Genomic DNA, 14,468 nt, shown 5'->3' with positions numbered 1-14,468 from the left:
TGGAGCTGATGACATTTAAACCATCAGTTTGTATTCTCCAAATTGTATGTTCTCTATTGACCACAATATCATGGCATAATTATGAATTGGCCTCATTTAATCCTTGGAGCATTCATGCTTCAATGGATTCTGTCCCCCATCTCCTTCCTTCCTTCCTTCCTTCCTTCCTTCCTTCCTTCCTTCCTTCCTTCCTTCCTTCTCCTGCTAGTCTCCCACCAAAGGTCTAATCAGGTCTGAGTCTCTTAACTTTTTCTTGATCAGGCAAGAACAGCAAATGTTGCCACCTGCAGTGACATTCCATACTTACAAATAGTTAAGCCGGGTCTTCCGGATGCACTTCAAAGTACCAACAAGGCCTCAGAGGAGAACCTCAAACAAAGACCAGCACGAGGTGGGCTTCCTTCATGATCTCTGAAATGACTCTATGGAAATTTATCTTAGGCCAGCTCGATTCAAGCCTGGTGTTGCTAACTTAGGCTGGCAATAGCATGTTGTGTCTCTAAGGAACAGAAGAAGAAGAGGGGTCCTCCCATGGCCACCTTCTTTAAAAAGAAACTTGCATGTAGAACTTCCTGTGGGCAAACCAGGAGTCCCACCAACCGAGCGAGCAAAACCAGCTTTCAGCAGAAGACAACATATATAACTCAGGACTGAACTGTGGCATTCCTTGACACTCTCTGAGCTTGTTGATTGCAGACGTTTCATTACCCGACTAGGTAACATCATTAGTAAACAGCACTGATGCTGCTGCTAGCTGTGTAATGAAATGCCCGCAAGCAAACAACCAAGCTCGGAGAGCATCAAGGACCACCAGCTCTATCTACTGAGAATGCCTCCCTGTAGTGGCTCAGAGTTTGTCTCTCCAAACTGAGTGCATTTTCCCTTCCCCTTGAGGGAGGGGAGTGTGTTCAAAAGAGGCAAACAACATAGACGATAGTTGTGATGCTCCAAGAATTGCAGGATCCTGCCAGCTGGGAAGCTACAGCCTATGAAATATGCATCTCCATGAACAAAGTAAGATGAAACTGCCAGGGCTGGGGAAGCAGAAGAGCACCACCGTCCTTCCTTCTTCTTCTCCCCCCCCCACCCCCGATGCTTTCAAGCTGATGGGGAGGGAAAGCAGTGAGGTATAAGAGGAGCAAAGTTTTCTTTGGTCCCGCCTCGGAACAACCCTATGCAACACTTGGGGGAGGGATAGAGGTCAATGGACAGATGAGTCCATGGTCTTCCCAGGAATTCTCCCCTGTGGGTGACTGCTGGGTGCCCTGCAAGCGAGCTAAGGAGAAGGCCCTGGAGAAGACCTGGAAGCCTGATTGCTACTGAAATATCCGTTTCACTTTTAGGATGAGTCCTCCTGATATATATAATTTCTGGCAACATTAATTTAGGGCCCTGGGGAGGGGGTTGCTAAAGGACACTTGCTCCTTTGCTACCTGACTTCCACCTCCAGCTACAGATTGATCATGAATCTTGTAGATTGCACTGAGGCACTTCAGAAACAAAGGCTAAATAATTCAGAGCATATCCAATCATCAATTTGGGAGGCAGATTGTATTTTAACAGGTGTTGAGATAGTATAAAGTCTTACTATGGTATATTTTAAAGGAACTTTATCCTTTATCCTTTATATATGTTATAAAGTTAAGATTATCATCCAAAATCTTTTTGCAGGTTCACCAAGCAACTGAGAACAGAGGACCTTCTCTGTAGCAGCACCCAAACTCAGACGCCTGCAGAAGTCGCCAGCTGACTTCTCTTTTAGGCAATACATCCAAACTATTTTATTCTCTCACCCTGCCGGCTAGAATAATACCGTAAACTCTATTGCTACTTTAATCTTCTCTTATTTCTGCTTGCTGAATAATGTTTGATTGTTTGCTTTCAGTCAAATGTGGACTTTATTATTATTATTATTATTATTATGAATAATTTTATTCCAGGATGAAAGCTGCCTCGAAGACCTGCATACTGAAAAGCCCCATTTAAAGTGTTAGTGGTTTATGTAGTAAAGATTAGGACCATTTCCCCCCCAGCCAGGTCAGTCTGGCAGAGAGCAGGGAAGTAGGAGTAAATGCTGCCTCCAGACCCTTCCTACAACTCAAATGACCCAGGAAAGCAGTGAGCGTCTTACATGAAAGGGCAGGAACAAAAGTGGATGGTGCCCTGCTCCATAAAAGGATTACTGGGCCCTGTTCAGACACACCTCTTTGGGCAGGAAGTGGGGACGTTCCCTCAGGACAGCCTGCTGGAAAGGGGCATCAGCTGGATAATTGGATCAGCGCCTGGCAAGGGCAGCAGGAACATTCATGGGCCAGCCAAGGGTGACCAACAGGCAGCCTTGCCTCTCTGACTGACGTGACTCACAGGCAGAAAAAGAACAGAGCACCAAGAGTTACAGAATACCAAAGCAGAATGAGAATTGTTAGAAGGCAACTGCAGCTTTTTGGTATAAAGCAAGACATGGGGAAGATTTCCCTCTATGCCACGGGGTCTACCCTATCTGGATGACCTGAACTGGAAAGGCTTCAAATGGAACTGAGGTGTGTGTGTGTGTGTGTGTTCAACACACAAAGCGTGCCTGGTTCAGTTCCTTTCTTCCCTCTCAGCTGCAAGATGGGGCAACATGGCAAACAGTAAGGAAGCACCAACTGGCCCTCAAGGCATTTGCTTAACCCTTCTCCGCTCTCTGATTCTCCAGACCCCCTGAATTACCATTGTGCCCGTCTCGTCCCCTTCAGCATGGATGCAGAAGGCAGAACTGTCCTTCGTCCAGCTTCCGGTGGCGATGCGCACCTTAACTCCGGGCAGCGGCGTCCCAACTGATCCTGGGAAAGAGAAAAGGGAGAGAAAGGGAAAGGCAATGAAAAGAGCCGCATGGGAAGAGACAATCCACGGGGAGGCCCCATAGAAGACGAACCACTGGGGTCTCTCAGCAGGTGAGAGTGGAGAGTGACCAAGTCCCAGGTGATTTCTGCAAATGTGCCTGAAGGAAAGGTTTCATCCTTATCCTCTGGATTGCGCTGCACCAATTAGTGGCCGGGGGACGCCCTCCCCAGCGCCCAGCATCCGAGGACACTGCTGGGCTTCGACCCCGATTCCTCCAATGCCAATTACGAAGAGGGAACAATGGGTGACGCGTCTTATAGAACATTCATGGCTAACTGGCAATGGTAGTTTGTTGCTCCAATGGCAGCACAGCAACTTAATTGTGGCAAAGGCAGGAGATCCCTCTCCAGGAGGCTGCAATTCCCTCCCCACCCCAGGGAAAAAACAGCCAGTCTTTAGATGTTTCATTCAGTTTCTATGTTGCCAAAAGAGACACCTATATAAAGGAAGCTTCACAGAGAGCTGGCTTATTGCTCCCTCTCCCCCCCAAAAAACACAAGCCTTCGAAAGCGGGGGTCTCCAAAAGGATGGGAAAGGCAGACAATGTTAATTATAGTGATACCAGTACGACAGTGCAATTAAAAGTCTTTGTGTGAAGACAATAATTCTTGCTTTTGGGGCCCGAGTGACATTTAAAAATTAAGCCTGCCTGGATAACGGAGGGTCTAATCTGGCTCCTCGGTGATGCAAGCAGAGATAGGGAAGGGAGCAAAGAGGAATCAAAAGCACATCAAGAGTTAAAAAATTTTAAAAGCAGCCTTTGTTTCTTTTTTACTTCTGGCATTTAACCATGGAACCGGGAAGAAATTGCTGCCCCTGCGAGTTAAGAGCTCTTGGACATTTGTCAAACTGGCTCTCCACCATCCCGAGACAGGCAGCTGTCAGCACCAGGAGTGACCCTATTAGTCGCCCAGTTCCTCCTCTGTTTAAGTTAGTTGTCAGCCTTTCCCTGATAAATTTAATTGGCCCTGCGGTCTGTGTCCTTTGGTATCGGGGGACCGGGATGCTGTTATGCATGGCAATGTCCTGGGAGACTTGAAACAGGCCAACAATCAAGCTCTCCACACTCTTGCTGTCAACAATCGACGGAGTCTCCTCTGTAGGAGCTATTAGCCACCTCTGATCTAAACCTCCAATTAAAGTGGTGATTAGGCCCAGCGAGGCATTCACTGGCCATGAATTATTCATCTCCCTTCACAGTAACAACACCAAGGGGGATTCGAGGAAAAGGGGAGGGGGAGGGGAGGAGGAGGAGGAGGGGGAAAGGGCTGCAGAAAACAGAAGCATTTTAAGCAGAGGTTTAACCATCTACAATCAAAACATTTCTCTCTAAATCTCTCATCTCCTGGCCTCTCAAGCAAAAGGCTCCCCCGTACCCTCAGATCTCAGGGCCTTGACCGAAGAAGCGCCGGGGGCCTGGCTGAGGACCCGAGAGGATCCCTGAAGGGGGGGAGCTGGGCAGAGGGAGATGCCTCTGCAAAAGGGGACCCAAGGAAAGGAGAAAAATGCCCAAACACATCTGGAGAGAAAAGTAGAGCAAGTGACGATTTGGAAGGCTGAAACAGCCAGGCAAGGGCCACAAGGACAGAGGCCGCATGTCTTGGGGTGTCTGCAGAGGATGATTAAAAAAAAAGCCAAGATGGCAGCTGTGGTGGTGCAATCAAACCTTACAAACAGGGAGACCTTCGGCTGCACTGTGATGGCTACACCTATGGACACCTCTGCTTGGGCATCTATCTGCACCACAGAGAGAAGCCAAGGAAAGCAGGAGCTTTGCCCCTCTGCCAAGTTCAATGGACGTGACGGCCTGGCGTCTCTCTCAACAGCCTCTGCAGAAGGAGCTGTCCGGTGCTGAAGCTCCTGGCTTTCCCAATGTTCTTGGTCTCTCCTCCTGCTCCTCCTCCTCCTCCTCCTCCTCCTCCTGGGAGGCTTCCATTATATCCTCCAGCTGAATGGAAGGAGGTGAGGCAGGGCCGTCGCTATCTAACCTGAACACCTTGGAGTGCAAATTGTTTGCAGCGGTAATGCACATCCCCGAGATTCAGTTTATCACTGAACTCCATTTGGGGTTTGCCCTTCATAAAAAATATCTCAAGGCAGAGAAGCAGAGATAATTATCTGCCTCAGGGGATTTTTTTTGAAGGGCGAAACACTAGTCGAGTTCAATGATAAATTGAATGTTGGAGGGAAATTCAGGTAATGTAGCTGAGATGACTGTAGCTATCCTGAAACAAATCCCCTGCGTGAGCAGTTCGGTCTTAGGAAACACACTGAACTTTGGATGGGCCACGGTACAAGGTAAGCACCCGCTTTGCATATAAAATGTCAAGGGTTCAGTCCTCAAAGCTGCCAAATTAGATTTGATCAAAATGAAAAGGACCATCTATCCAACCTTCTTCCCAAATGTCTCTGGGAAGCCCACAAAGGGGGTGCGATGCTCACGGCTTGCAGCAACAGATGGGACTACAGAGCGGGCCAACAGGTTGACCTAACGTATATTTTTATACGTCTTGCAAAGACTAATTCTTGGGGTGGTGACTATGCCTGGGTTACTCTCCCACGTTCACCACTTTGCCCTGAGGAGAAATGAGCAAAAGGTCAGCCCCCATGCCAGGATCTTCTTGCTTGTGCAAACCAGGCCTCCAAGAAGGGAACCTGTCTTCAAACCCTCCCAATGATCCAGGAAGCCGTCCAGAGGCCTCTGGGAATACCGGGGGGGTGGGGGGTGTAGGGGTAGGTTGGGACACATGCTAATTAAAAGCAGGGACAGCCTGGGGCTTCCTGCAGGGGGGGGGAGAAACCTTGCTTTGCCTCTTCCTGCTCCAGCCAGGTTCTGTCAGCACAGCCCTGAAGCATTATTCTTCTTTTAATGCTTATAATAATGTGCAGTATCAAAGATGCCAACACGAGCTTCAAAGCAGCTTGGAAATTCTCTCCAGAGCCTCACCTGGAACACGAGGACCGTGCAGTGGGTTGGAAAGTGCCATCCCAATCTCTGTCATCCCATATCTCTCCAAGAGAACGTGGCCCGTAAGGCTCTTCCATCTTTCTAGGACCGGCACCGGGAGGGCCGAGGACCCCGATACCATCAACCTGAAAGCGGAAGGGCCAGTGGGCGTCAGGCACCTTGGAAACAGGCGGGGCAGAAGACCTGCTGCAAGACCTACTCCAAGCCAAGGCAGTGATGGGGAGCACTGGGGCCTCTTTCCAAGGGGGACGTCAGCGTCTCAGGTCTGATGCTCACAATCAGGGCGAAGCAGGAAGCCCTTCACATCTGGCTGCGGGAATCGCCTCTGGACAATGACCTGAGACCACGCAAGGCAGCCAAGCACCGCTTCCTCAGGCCAGCCTGCCCTGAAGCCAGATGCCCCGCAGGCATTGCCATGTACAGAGAGGAGGAAACAGGGCAGGGCTTGCTCTTACAAGGTGGGAACATCAGCACGAGACCTGGACTCCTGCCAGAACAGAAATCGGGCTTTGCGTTTCCATCCTGGAATCCAGAGTGGCAGCCACAGAAATGTGACAGATGGCTTTGAGCAAGGAAGGAGGTGGTCAGCCTGGGTAAGTCCTGGTTCTCCTCTCTCGGGGAAAGCTGCGCCCAGCGAATCAGCCGGGTGGGCAGGCTGAGGACCAGCTCTAGTCTTCAAGGAGACATCCTCTCTCACTGCCCGGCTGGGCCCCCGCAGGGAGTGAAATGCTGCTGGGCCTCTAAAGCCTGGGGGGGGGTCTCAGAAACAAGGTCACTGCCTGGCAGGGATTGCTTCGGGGGGATGCCGAAATCATCCCCCTCCCCAAAGCATCCCAGGAGGGGGTCCCAAAGGCCTTGGAAAGGCATAAAGCATCGCTTACTGAGCCCCAGCACTCTCCCTGCCCCCCCCCCCTGCTGAGATTTGTTTCCCATTTATTCCCACAACTCCAAAATTGACCATAAAAAGCAATTGCTCTCTGTTAAAAATATCAATGTTAATCGTGTTGGAAAGCCTGGGCTCTGGCCTCGCCCTGAAAGACAGCAATAAGGACACCAGGCAGGTGGCTTATACCAGTTGCCAAGGAAAAGGCTCGAAGAAACAATCTCCCGCGAGGGGTCGATGAGCGCAGGGGGCGGCAGCCCAACTTCCCCCCAAGTCCTAAGCCCTTTGGGTTGAAAGCCCCTGTTTTTCCTAGCTTGCCTTGGATTGAACCCGCTTCCCGGTGGGACCAAGAAGTTCTTGGGAAATGTGTTTAATTTCAGGCTCCCCGACCAGCGGCTGTTCTCCGACTGCTTGGAGAAGCTCAGACTGCCTGAGGCACGTGGGGAGGGGACCCCTTGCCGTTGGGTTGGAAGGAAGGAAGGGCTGGGCTGGGGAAGAGAAGCTCAGCTCTGCTGGAATGAGACAAGGAGGGCTCACCTACCGGATATGATCCTGGCAGACGGCATGGATGAAGTCCTGGACGCATGGCTGAGAGAAATGCTCATCATAATAAGCAATCAGTTTGCTGTAAATGGTTGGCACTGCCATAAAGACGTTGACCCGGGGAGCCTGGAGACTCAGGAGGGCTTCCCAGACCTGGAAGAGAGGGGAACCGGCTCTGAGAAGATCCCTGCACATGTGCAAGGTCACTCCGGTGTTCTGGGCTCAGAGAGGCGGCTCAGAGCTTGTGGCTCTGCCCCAGGCAGGACCGAGAGGAGGAAGAAGGCGCATCGAGTCATTGGGGAGCCAAACCACAAGCCGGCACTAAGCCACATGCTGAGCAAATGCTCGCTCCCCAAGGCCATGTGACAGGCACAGACCGAGTCCAACCTCCACATCCAGCCAGACCACTGGGGCCTCCCCAGGCTGTCAGCCCGAGGAGCCCTGAGAGGCCAGGCCTCGTCATGAATATTGAAGCTTGGCTAATTTGCCCCCAATTCTGCCGCTGGTCTCCCTCAGTGAGTAAGGAAGAATGAAAAACCTATGAATAAATAAAAGACGGTCTCAGCTCTGTTATGGCAACCTTTTCCATCCTGTTGCTGACAAATGTATTTCCTAACAACTCATGACACGGGGGGACCTTCCAGCCTTCTCTGGCGCAAAGCGATGCCAAGCGTGGTGGTGAAGAGCTGGGCTGTCTGAAAGAGGAGCAACAAGGGGAAAACAGAGGGCATCTTCCAATCACCGGCAGAGGGAATGTGCTCGAGTCCATAAATGGATTTTAGTTGAGAGCGAAGGCTCACTGGCTGCTGGGGGAGCCATCACCGAAGGGGCCCTGAGCGGAGTGTTTCTTCTTTGGCAGAACTCAAGTTGGCAACCAGTATTTATATCCTGGGTATGTGATGCTAGGACAGGATAAACATATTGCACAGAACACTCTGCTGGGGGGACCCAACGGATCTGGGTGGGAACATCCATCTGATCTCAGGAAGCTAAGCAGGCTGGACCTGCTTCAGAGCGGAGCTCTCGTTTGTCTGCCCAACAAGAGCCTCTCCTGCTGAAGGGCTGGGAGCTGCTGCCAGTCAGAGCTGGCAATACTGGCCAAGATGCGTCATGCTGGCTGGGGAATTCTGGACGTCTTCACATCTTAAAAGTTATCAAGTTTGGAAAACATTGCTCTAAATGCGTTCCAGTTAATCCAGATAGCTAAGGATCTCCTTGACTCAACTAATCCAGCTGAGCAGTGCTGCAAGAGAATACTTTGCCCCCAGCACGATCCCCTGGACACTCCCGGCCTCGGAGCCTGGCCTGTGGAGCCACCGAGATGCTGCCTTCCTTTGGTATGCTGACCGTTGCCTTCCCTTTCTTGGGGCACCGTGAGTGCAGCCAATTCAAGGAGAGAGCAGCCAATTCAAGTCAAATGCCAAAAGAGCAAACAAAACCCTGCAGACCCGCTTGGCAGCCAAGTCCAGTGGTCAGTGCAGGGGCAGGGAGGGCCCTGGCCAGACACATGCCAAGACAAAAAGCGGGCAGGGACACCACCCTTCTTGACCTGTGTGGGTGCCCTCCAGAGAGCCAGGTTTGGCCATCCTGGAGACAATAAGCGGGCTGCCACGTTAGGTGGGTGAATGCTCGGGTGCACCTAGAAAGGGTCACCATTGTGCTCCCTCCAGCTGCCAGAGACCCAGCTCACCTGGGCGCCTTCCTCCATGGGAGCTCCTCGCTGTTTGCTACACCCTCAAATTGCTTCTGTGCTGGGCACGGCTCTTCCTCTGTCAGTTCTGTTATGTCTTCAGTATTGCGGCTACCACTTTTAAACCCCCGCTCTGCTGCGGGCACGTTCAAAGGAGCAACACTTTCCCCGGCCTTGGGAATCTAACAAAATATGACAGGCCCCCGTGTCCTATTTTTTTCCTTAATAATCTCTCCCTCCTTTCTTCCCTTCTCCACTTTCGACATCAAAAGGCATTACTCTGCAGCAGAAGCTGAGGACAAATGGCAGTTCTGGCAAGAAGGAAAGGAAAACAATAACTTTTTTCCAAGTGGAGATTTGAGAAACAGACCCTGTATAATCGACCACTGATGACTGCCCCTCGAATGCCACCATCCCCCTCTGAGCAGGAAGCAGGAGGAAGAGAGGAACAAAAATCAATTTAATGGAGCTGGGGGGTGGGGGGGTGGAGGACATGCGTAACTTTCTCCAAGAAACAGTCAAATTTGGAGGGAGCTGGGAGTAATGTCAAGTTTTTGCTCACCCCACTTTTACAGAAAATCAAATGAATGTTTATTGGAAGAGAATAAGATGAGATTGCAGAAATTGATTTTTTAGAATCCAATTCCTCTCCCACGTTCTGCAGGGGATGCCTCCTTGGTCTCTTTCTCCAGGCCTGGCTTATGGGTGAAGTGGCCAGGAGGCTTTAGTGGACAAAGGTCTGGCTGGTTGGAACAGGGCTCTCTGTTCTCTCTGCAGGGACAGGGGTTAGGGTGACGCCACAGCACCCCAAGAATGCAGCCTGCCTCTTAATTTGCTTTCTTTAGAAAGCAAATAAACCAGCCTGCTTTTGAAGCACTTGTATCACCTGGCCTGACAAGCAGGACATAGGCTTAAGTCAGGGCAGGAAAATGGCCCCGCCCTCCCTGCAAAATCCTCTCCCTGTAAATAAATCTGTCTGGATCCCTGGCAAGAACATGATCTCCCAGCCTGCTGACCAGGGGGTGGAGGGAAGGAAAGGGAGCCGGGAAAGCAGCCTCAGAAAGACAGAAGAGTCTTCCTGAAGTTAGATCTCACTGTACGGCTTGTTCAATGCTCCTTTCCCCACTTCTTGGTTTAGTTAAACGTGAAGATAGCAGGATGTGAGCTAGGCGGGAATTCCCTGAGCCAGAAAGGCTCGTCTTCCTGAAAAGAGGCCCCGATCTTTCCCTGCTGCCTCCGCAAATTCTTCCCTGAGGCCCTAGAGCAGGGGTCCTCAACCTTAGCAACTTTAGGACTTGTGGACTTCTGAGGAATTCTGGAAGTTGAAGTCCACAAGTCTTAAAGTTGCCACGGTTGAGGACCCCTGCCCTAGAGAAACTTTTGGGGCCCAGCCTCCGTGGGGCTGCAGGAGTGGCCTGGCCATACCCCAAGGCCTCATTCTGCTGCTGCCCAGCCTGTCAAGTTCTCCAACAGCAGACGAGGGGAGCAGCCCCCGACAGCGTTCTGTTAAATGCTCTGGCTGCTTCTACCCGATTCCTGGACAGGTCACAAAGGAAACAGTTGATCCTACACGGAACATGGTAGGCAAATGACTGAGCTCAGCTGCCACCTGTATCTACAACCACAGGGCCACGCTGTGAATTAAGTAATCTAATGAACACTGTAATAATAAAGTATTTATTGCACATAATGAAGTGTTAGTGATTAGAAAGGTTGGGTGTTCTGCGGCGGTTTCTCCTGAACCCGTGCCAGTATCACTCAAGGCAGATTCGGTGGCAGCCGCCGCTGCTTTCAAAGCTAGTCCTGACTTTGTTTTGATTGACATGTCAGCCATCAAAGCTGCGGCTCCTTTATATCACTCTGTAATTGACTGCTCTCTCGAGGTGCAGAGAAACAGAAACACAAAAGGCTGAAGGAAAACCGAGAGCTCCTTCGGAGAAATCCTCCGATGAAACACGCCGCTTTGCTGAGAGCCAATTTTGGAAGCAAAGGGCACTTTGTAAATAGGCTGGAATTTAAAGACAGCTTGTGTTAAACACAACAAGAAAGCACAATTTGCCCTCGTGCGCTTTCTTTGTCACGTCAATGAAAACACTTTCCTGCTCCCTCGGGAGGCTCTTACACAAATAATGACAAGGGAAAGCGTAAACAACAGCAAAGCCCCACCAACGCTCTCCGGACCCTTCGCATGGAGGAAAAGGGCCGGCAGCTGGTCTCTGGCTCCTCGTTCTCATGCCAAGAACCTGCTCCAGCAAAGAACCTTCTGGAGAGCTGCCCACTCTCGCCCTCGCCTGGCACGGTCCAAAGGGGGCCTCAGCTGAGCCTGCCTCCCACCACTCACAGAATCCCAGGGCTGGAAGGGACCGTGGAGATCTTCTAGTCCAACCCCTCCCAAGACAGGAATCCTCATGCCATCCCAGACAAATGGTGAGCCAATCTCTTCTTGAAAAACCTCCAGTGATGGAGCACCCAGGACTCCAGGAGGCAAGCTGCTCCGTTGATTAAATGGTTAGAGAAATGCCCACTACTGGAGAAGGGAGGCCGGTTTTGAACCCCTTCAGATGGGAGCCGCCCTCAGCAGCAACTCAGGGAGCCGCAAGTGGAGCAGGCTGGCAGAGGAGCACAATAAGCCAGAGCGGGGATGGCTGGTCTTCCGTTGGCAATATGGCCCTCTTGGCAGGCATCTCTCCTAGGATGAGACGCTGCAGGAGATGCAAGCTGGCAGCTGTTGTGGAGACGGTTTTGTGTGTCGCAACTTTTATTTCAATGAAGCAGAACGGGAGTGCCAGAGCTAGAAACTGGAACCTGGGGCTATCTCATTCAGTGAGCCAGCAAGGCTGGAGCATCTCTCCAAGCTGACAGGATCTCTCCTCTACTGGAACGTTCTGCTCACTGGCTCCCTCGGAAGGAACAGCTATAAGGCCATCCTGTTCAAGACAGGCAAGGGCAGCATTTCTTGAAGATGGCCTTTTCTGGCTCCTACTCATCTTGGGCTCCTGCTGGCTCCCACCAGTTAGCTTGGAGTAAAGATCTACTCAGTTCTGGAACATCTGGTGATGTTTCTCAACTGCCCTGAACTGTTCAATACTTAAACCATGATGTCCCAGGAAGGATGCAATTCTAGTGGGATTCTTCCTAAGGTGAAGGAGTACCACAACCATTGTGAGGCTGGGTGAAGTGTAGGAAAAGGGAAAAGTTGAAGATTTTCTTCACCAACAGCAGAATGCAAAACTTAACTTACATAAAACAAGACACTAACATGACTCCCATTCCACTTTCTCACACTCGTTCAGAGTTTAGACAAAAGAAATTAGATGAACTAATAATATTCATTATTTACATGGCCATTGGAAGGGTGTTTTAAAAATATGAAATGAGTGTCTTTTAATATCCAATGTGATTAAAACCCAGCAGGCTTTTTTATGTTAGCTGAGTAAGGACTGCTTCTGCTTTGCTAGAGAACCTGCCATTTAGGAGTTGAACCAAGGTGTTTTGTTTCTGTCTTTCCCTGGCCACATTTTGAGTGAAATTCACAAGATCGTCAGTTGCTTGTATTTCCCCAGTATTAGGCAAGGCCTATTTGGGGAAGCACTTTCCCTGGTATCTGCACTCTCTGATAGCAAGAAATGTGCACTCTTCATGCAAGTTTACAATACTTTTCCAGCCATTTTTATTTATTTATTTTCTTTCAATTCTAAATCACATTGTGACCATCACTGATGCAAGCAAAAGGCTCTCAGAAATGAGCTTTTTAACCAACATGCCACACATAAACAGTAACCCTGGCTGAGAGGAGATGAACGACAGGAGAACGGTTCTGGCTATGCCTATAACTGCTAGGATTTTCACCTGGTATTTCATTTTGCAGACGCAGATGCCCCTCCTTTTTCCTACACCATCAAGGTTGATAGAGGCTTCCGGGCATAAATATCCTGGTCAAATTCTCGGCTCTCCACATCCTGCCCCCAAGCAGTTCACAACAAGAGAACTGCTGTGTTATGCCTTTCATCTGCTTTACTAGGGCGCTTCCTCTGCGATACAGTGGATGCATCAAAGCTCCATCCAGTCCTGGAGCCACAATCTCAGCATGTGGCACAAGGTTTATGTTGCTGCAGCAGTGAGAGACCTAGCAACCCAAGGGAGATGTGGGGGAGACCCACTAGCAACTACCTCAAAGGGTCCCCTGACTGCAAGATGCAAATCACCCCTTCCCTGAAAATCTGTTAAGAGCCAAAACCCACTTAGAGGGTTTCTTGCCTTTTCCTATAAAAAAAAAAAAATCACACACCATCAAAGGCAAACAAAAATACAAATCTGTAACTCTGACCAAGTGCAACATTCAATTGGAAAAAAAGGCCAAATTTCCGGTACCATTACTTTGCAACTTGGAGAGAAGGAAGTAGCCCCTTCCATTCCAGCCCACTTACCATTTCTGCACTAAACTCGGGAAGCATGATGCAGGTGGCGCCCACCCAGAGGGGACACAGCAGCTTGTTGACCACCCCATGGACATGATGCAAGGGCAGGACATGGAGAATGACATCATCATTTGTCCAGGCCCATTTTTCAACCAGCCCGGTTATCTGCAAGGATAATTAAGCAATATTCAGTATTAGGGGGGGAAAGCAGAATTCCACAGATTGATGCTGCTATTGAACCAGAGATTGCTTCAAACAGGATTACGTTCTGGATTGTAACCACGATTTTTAACTGAGGTCCAATGCAGAAGACCAACTATCAACTCACCATAGCATGGACATTCTGGTGACTGCTTAGGACCCCCTTGGGCCTCCCTGTGGTCCCACTGGTATAGATGATCATGGCCCCTCTGTTCTCCCACTCTGAAATGGGGCAACCGGCATCTCCAGCAGATCCATCCATTGTCCCTTCCCACTTCCCAGACTGGGGAAGCGAGAGCACAGGCACCCCCAGTTTCTCAACAGTCGGGGTAATTTTCTCCTCAAACTCTTCCTCGGCAAGCAGAAGGGCACTTTGGGAGTCCTGGATGAAGTACTCCAGTTCTGACACAGGATGCTTTCTGTACAGAGGCACAGCAATAGCTCCACTCATCCAGGTAGCCCACTGGGCAACGACATAGGAAGCATCGTTGGGGCATAAAAATGAAATCCGTTCACCCTTCAGGTCACCATCTGAGTTTCCAAGGGCCTTGCAGATTTTCTGAGAGAGGTAAAGACTTCGAGTGTACAAATCTTTGTAGGTGTGTTCTCCTCTTTGATCAATGATGGCTATGTTTTCTCCAAAGGCGGATGCTCTGGTGAAGACAGGGGCAACTTTTCTATAAGCCGATATCCATCTGGCAGGCAGTTTTGTGAGAGGACAGAAATGAGTGCGGAGGCTGAAACAGTCACGTCCTAGAAGAGGCTGGCAACATGAAAAAACATGGATCAAGTGCCTCCTGTTAAAAAGCAGACAGGAGCCTAACATTTTCTGGTATTCCTTGGATAAAAGTAGTGCTGAAAAAAAGAAAGGGGAAAACT

General features: G+C 50.1%; 1 protein-coding gene across 1 annotated transcript in view; it reads right to left on the bottom strand.

The window, feature by feature from the left end:
* The window catches only part of ACSF3 (acyl-CoA synthetase family member 3), a 31,616-nt gene that overhangs the window by 14,806 nt on the left and 2,342 nt on the right, over positions 1-14,468 (bottom strand). The window contains exons 2-6 of the mRNA XM_015811439.1: positions 13,717-14,444; positions 13,398-13,553; positions 7,279-7,433; positions 5,834-5,979; positions 2,713-2,825 (exon numbers count right to left, since the gene is read on the bottom strand). Coding sequence (XP_015666925.1) covers positions 2,713-2,825; positions 5,834-5,979; positions 7,279-7,433; positions 13,398-13,553; positions 13,717-14,415 — 1,269 coding nt within the window. The 5' untranslated portion in view covers positions 14,416-14,444. The remainder of the gene's footprint in view (positions 1-2,712; positions 2,826-5,833; positions 5,980-7,278; positions 7,434-13,397; positions 13,554-13,716; positions 14,445-14,468) is intronic.

The sequence above is a fragment of the Protobothrops mucrosquamatus genome, unplaced genomic scaffold, assembly GCF_001527695.2.
Source record: "Protobothrops mucrosquamatus isolate PMUCROS unplaced genomic scaffold, P.Mucros_1.0 scaffold41, whole genome shotgun sequence".
NCBI lineage: Eukaryota > Metazoa > Chordata > Lepidosauria > Squamata > Viperidae > Protobothrops > Protobothrops mucrosquamatus.
Note: the sequence above shows the minus strand (reverse complement) of the source record. Positions and strands in the feature narration are given on the sequence as shown.